A 4,201-nucleotide genomic window follows, 5' to 3' on the forward strand; every position below is an offset into this window, starting at 1 on the left:
TTAAGTTAATATATCTTAATTTAATGACACATTCAGATATTCACAGTTCCATGATTTTGGTTAACGGTCACATGGCATGTAAAAAAAAAATAAAAAAATAATAATAATAATTTATATATATATATATATATATATAAAAGTTATAAAATATAGGTGTTGTATTTTGATGCTTTTTGGCTCATTTTAATTTTAAATCAGAATATAAATACTTAAATACTTTAAATGGTTAAATACAATTATATTATTATAGACATGCTCAAATAAATAATAATAAACAAAATATTTATAGCAAAAATATCAGAAAATGTATTTGTAAGCAAATTCTGTTTACCTTTATAAAAGATAAAACAAGTGTGGCATAAACTCAGTTACATCTGTACTAATAGTGTAATTTAGTATGTGTCCTTCCTCTGTTGGTTACCCCTTAAGGTTTTTTAGTGTGCCTTTAAAACGTAATATTATTGATTTCTTGAAGAGAGAAAGTAAAGAATAATGATGTATTGCCATATGGTAAAACTGCATTATAGACTGTTAACCAATTAATCCCACTAGTGGCATATAAAGCAGACATCAGTTTTAATTTGACTATTTTTATTGTTCTGCAAACTATTTTTTAAATTATGAATATGAATAAACACTTTAAATGATACAGAAAATGAAATGAACCCTACTGTATGTAAAGGTCACATTTTCATTTTCAATAATTAGATCATAGGAGATTTCACACACACAAAATAAAGATCCACTGCTATGTTCTTCATTTCAGAGTCCAGCATCTCTTCAACATATTTTATTCAATTGTGCTTGTTCTCCTAGGAAATTATATTGCTCTGCAAAAGAAAATTAAGTTTTAAAGCAAACTTTAAAAACATTATATAGGTTTTTAAAATGCTATTTTGTAGTATTTAAACTTTTTACTTGCTATAAAAATTGCCATGTAAGCTGGCATGGTGTTAAAACGCCAACCAACTAACTAACTAACTAACCAACTAACCACGCATTGCCTGGGACCTACAGTCATAACCTTGGCACTGCATGGCATATATTCTGTCTGCGGTCTGGTGAGCAAAAGCTTTTTGCCATGTAGTCCATACCTATTAGCTTTAAGGCCATCTGTATGCTTTTGACAAAATTAGCCATTAGCAAATATTTGCCAATGTCTTTCTTTCTGGTAAAAAACAAAATACTGAAAAAATACTGATTCATCCTGCACTATTCAAACTTTTGCCCAATCACATCCTCTCTAGAAGAAGAACAACAGTGCCCCACTGAAAATATCTGTCTACTGCTATACAGTGACTTGAGGTCATTGAGGCTTTTCCCCAGTCCATTCAGAACTGCATTCCTAAATAGAAATATTCCCCACAAAGCCACCATCTCAAAGGCAAAACACAACAGGCTATGATAGTCCTGCCTCCTTCTGTCTGTCTGTCTGTTAATGTGCTCTGTTTCTATTCATCACAAAGTGCTTTTCAAACACTTTAAACCTTTGCCAACCGTTTTGTCTTTGACCTTGGGATTCTGAACGTGTTTATTTGCGTGCCTCTATTTATCGTGTTTTGCATGCATGTTTTTGTGTGATTGCGTGTGCTTGTATTTTGTGGAGTGTGTGTGTTTGTGTTAGCTGGACAATACCCAGCACAGTCCTGTCATCATGTCTTATCCCGCAGTAACCCCCTGCATGAGCGTGTGATGTAAGGCCGCAGAGTTCCTGGCAGAGTGTGCGCGTCAGGGCCTCTCTGCTGCTGTGAGTCACAGACAAGACGAATGTGGGCTTTACAGGGAAAAGCCCTTGAGGAGTCATGCTAACCAACAAAAACCGAACCATGTTTTGTTTTCTCTCTTGCTTATAGAGCTGCTAGTGTTTGGCCAGTTGTCATAACATACCAGGACATGCACGGCTAGTCTAGCCAGTCACCTGGCACAGGTGATGCAGTCCAGGGAGTGTGCTTGCTTTCTCTTTTACTGAACTGGAATTATGCTCCGCATTGTCCGCAATATTAGCTATTGCTATAATTGACCGGTCTTTGTTTGTTTCTTTCTTACTGACATCTATGTATTTCCAGACAACATAAATTAAAAGCTGGTTAACGTTAGCAAAGGTCCAATCTGGGCATTACAGGGATAGTTCACCCAAAAATGAAAATTCTGTCATTAATTACTCACCTTCATGTTGTTCCAAACCCGTAAGACCTTTGTTCGTCTTCAGAACACAAATTAAAGATATTTTTGGTGAAATCCGAGAGCTTAGACAACAATGTAACTGAAATGTTCCCAGGCCCAGAAACGTAGTAAGGACATCATTAAAATAGTCCATGTGACATGAGTGGTTCTTATGGTCTTACGGGTTTGGAACGACATGAAGGTGAGTAATTAATGACAGAATTTTCCTTTTTGGGTGAACTATCCCTTTAATGAAATGGGTATCCAAAATATGCATCTATCTTAAAATACAGAAATCAGCAAATATTATATTATATTATGCAGTATTATGTTATTGTTCAGTTTATAGCGTATATTATAATTACATTATGTTATTGTTTCAGTTTATAATTTATGTTACGAACTGTGAATCCTGACTTTTTTCAGGATTGTTTGATGAATAGAAAATTCAAAAGAACAGTGTTTCTTGAACTTTCTATTGATCAAAGAATCCTGAAAAAAAAAATCAATATTCACAGCTTCCACAAAATATTAGAATCAGAAATCAGAAATTACGGTAATATGAATTGATAATGTAAGAAGAAAATATTTCTTGAGCACCAGATTGGTGTATTAGAATGCTTTCTGAAGGATCATGTGACACTAAAGACTGATGCAATGGCTAGTAATGATTTAGCTTTGCCATCTCAGGAATAAATTACATTTTAAAATATATTAAAATAGAAAACACTTAATTTAGATTGTAATAATATTTCACAGTATTACTGTTTTTACTGTATTTCTGATCAAATAAATGTAAGCTTAAAAGGTCACCTTGGTGAGCTTTCTTTCATTTTAAAACATTAGAAAATCTTACCAGCCCCAAACATTTGAATGATAGTTTATATATATTTTATTAGCTGGGTTGTTACATGTTGTCATGTACAGCTGCAACTTTTAAACCTTTGAATCAATTTATTTGAAGATCTTATTTCCCCTCTACACTGTATAAAAAACTCTATAAAAGTCTTAGAAGTATTCAGACATTCTCAAAAGATTCTAAGCTATTTTCTGTTCTCTTTTGTTTTCTGACAGCCATGGCCAAGTGTTTCCAACCTTGCTAAGGACTTCATTGACCGTGTCCTCACGGTGGATCCCACTGAGCGTCTGACTGCGGGCCAGGCACTTAAACACCCTTGGATTGTCAGCATGGCTGCTTCCTCCTCCATGAAGAACCTGCAGCGGTCCATTTCCCAGAACCTGCGGAAGAGAGCGTCATCACGCTGCCAGAGCACCAAATCAGCACAGTCCACTCGCTCCAGCCGCTCCACGAAGTCCAGCAAAGCGCGACGCGTTCGCGAGAAGGAGCTGCGAGAACTCAATCGCCGTTACCAGCAGCAGTGTAACGGCTGAGAGCAACAACCATGACTATGTGACAAACAGGACCTTACGAAAAACATCAGAAAGAGCAGAACAACATTGTGCCTCAATTTAGATGTCAACTTCCTGCTCCATCACCACAGAGCCAATTAGCAGAAAACCTCCTTCTAAACTTCATTCATTTTCTATTTTTCTGCTGTTTCTCTCTCGTTCTTTACCTTTTATGTGAGTGTTTTATTTATTTATTGTTGATGTATTTTCATGTGTATGTTGTCTTTGGAATTTATCTCATTCAGCCTTTTACCTGATTGTATCTGTTGAACAGAATTTTACAAAAGTTGCTGGAAGGACTAAGAATACACCTTCCTGATTTTTGCTGTGAATTATTTGTTACGGTACCCACCCAGAAGATTGCTCTTCTGATGGGGGAAATGTGCTGTTTATTCATTATTAGCAACAAATCACATGACCTTGTGATAGTTTATTGTGCCTTAATATCACTTTGAACATGATGGAAAGGTAAGAATCAAATAGTTGGTAATTGCTTTTTGAAGTAACCACGTATATATCACATTTGTAATGATACACACATTGTGTAATCTCTTAATATTGCGGCTGGTTAGTTATGAGCCTTAAAGGGGTAGTTCACACAAATATGAAAATTCTGTCTTCGTTTATT

The 4,201-nt window shown here is 35.3% G+C and overlaps 1 protein-coding gene across 1 annotated transcript in view; it reads left to right on the forward strand.

Annotated features, from left to right (window-relative positions):
- LOC107733554 (serine/threonine-protein kinase H1 homolog) overlaps positions 1-4,201 on the forward strand; it is a 12,741-nt gene extending 8,540 nt beyond the window's left edge. The window contains exon 3 of the mRNA XM_016545220.1: positions 3,238-4,201. Coding sequence (XP_016400706.1) covers positions 3,238-3,555 — 318 coding nt within the window. The 3' untranslated portion in view covers positions 3,556-4,201. The remainder of the gene's footprint in view (positions 1-3,237) is intronic.

This window comes from Sinocyclocheilus rhinocerous, unplaced genomic scaffold (genome assembly GCF_001515625.1).
Source record: "Sinocyclocheilus rhinocerous isolate Xijiao unplaced genomic scaffold, SAMN03320098_v1.1 scaffold3477, whole genome shotgun sequence".
Lineage (NCBI taxonomy): Eukaryota > Metazoa > Chordata > Actinopteri > Cypriniformes > Cyprinidae > Sinocyclocheilus > Sinocyclocheilus rhinocerous.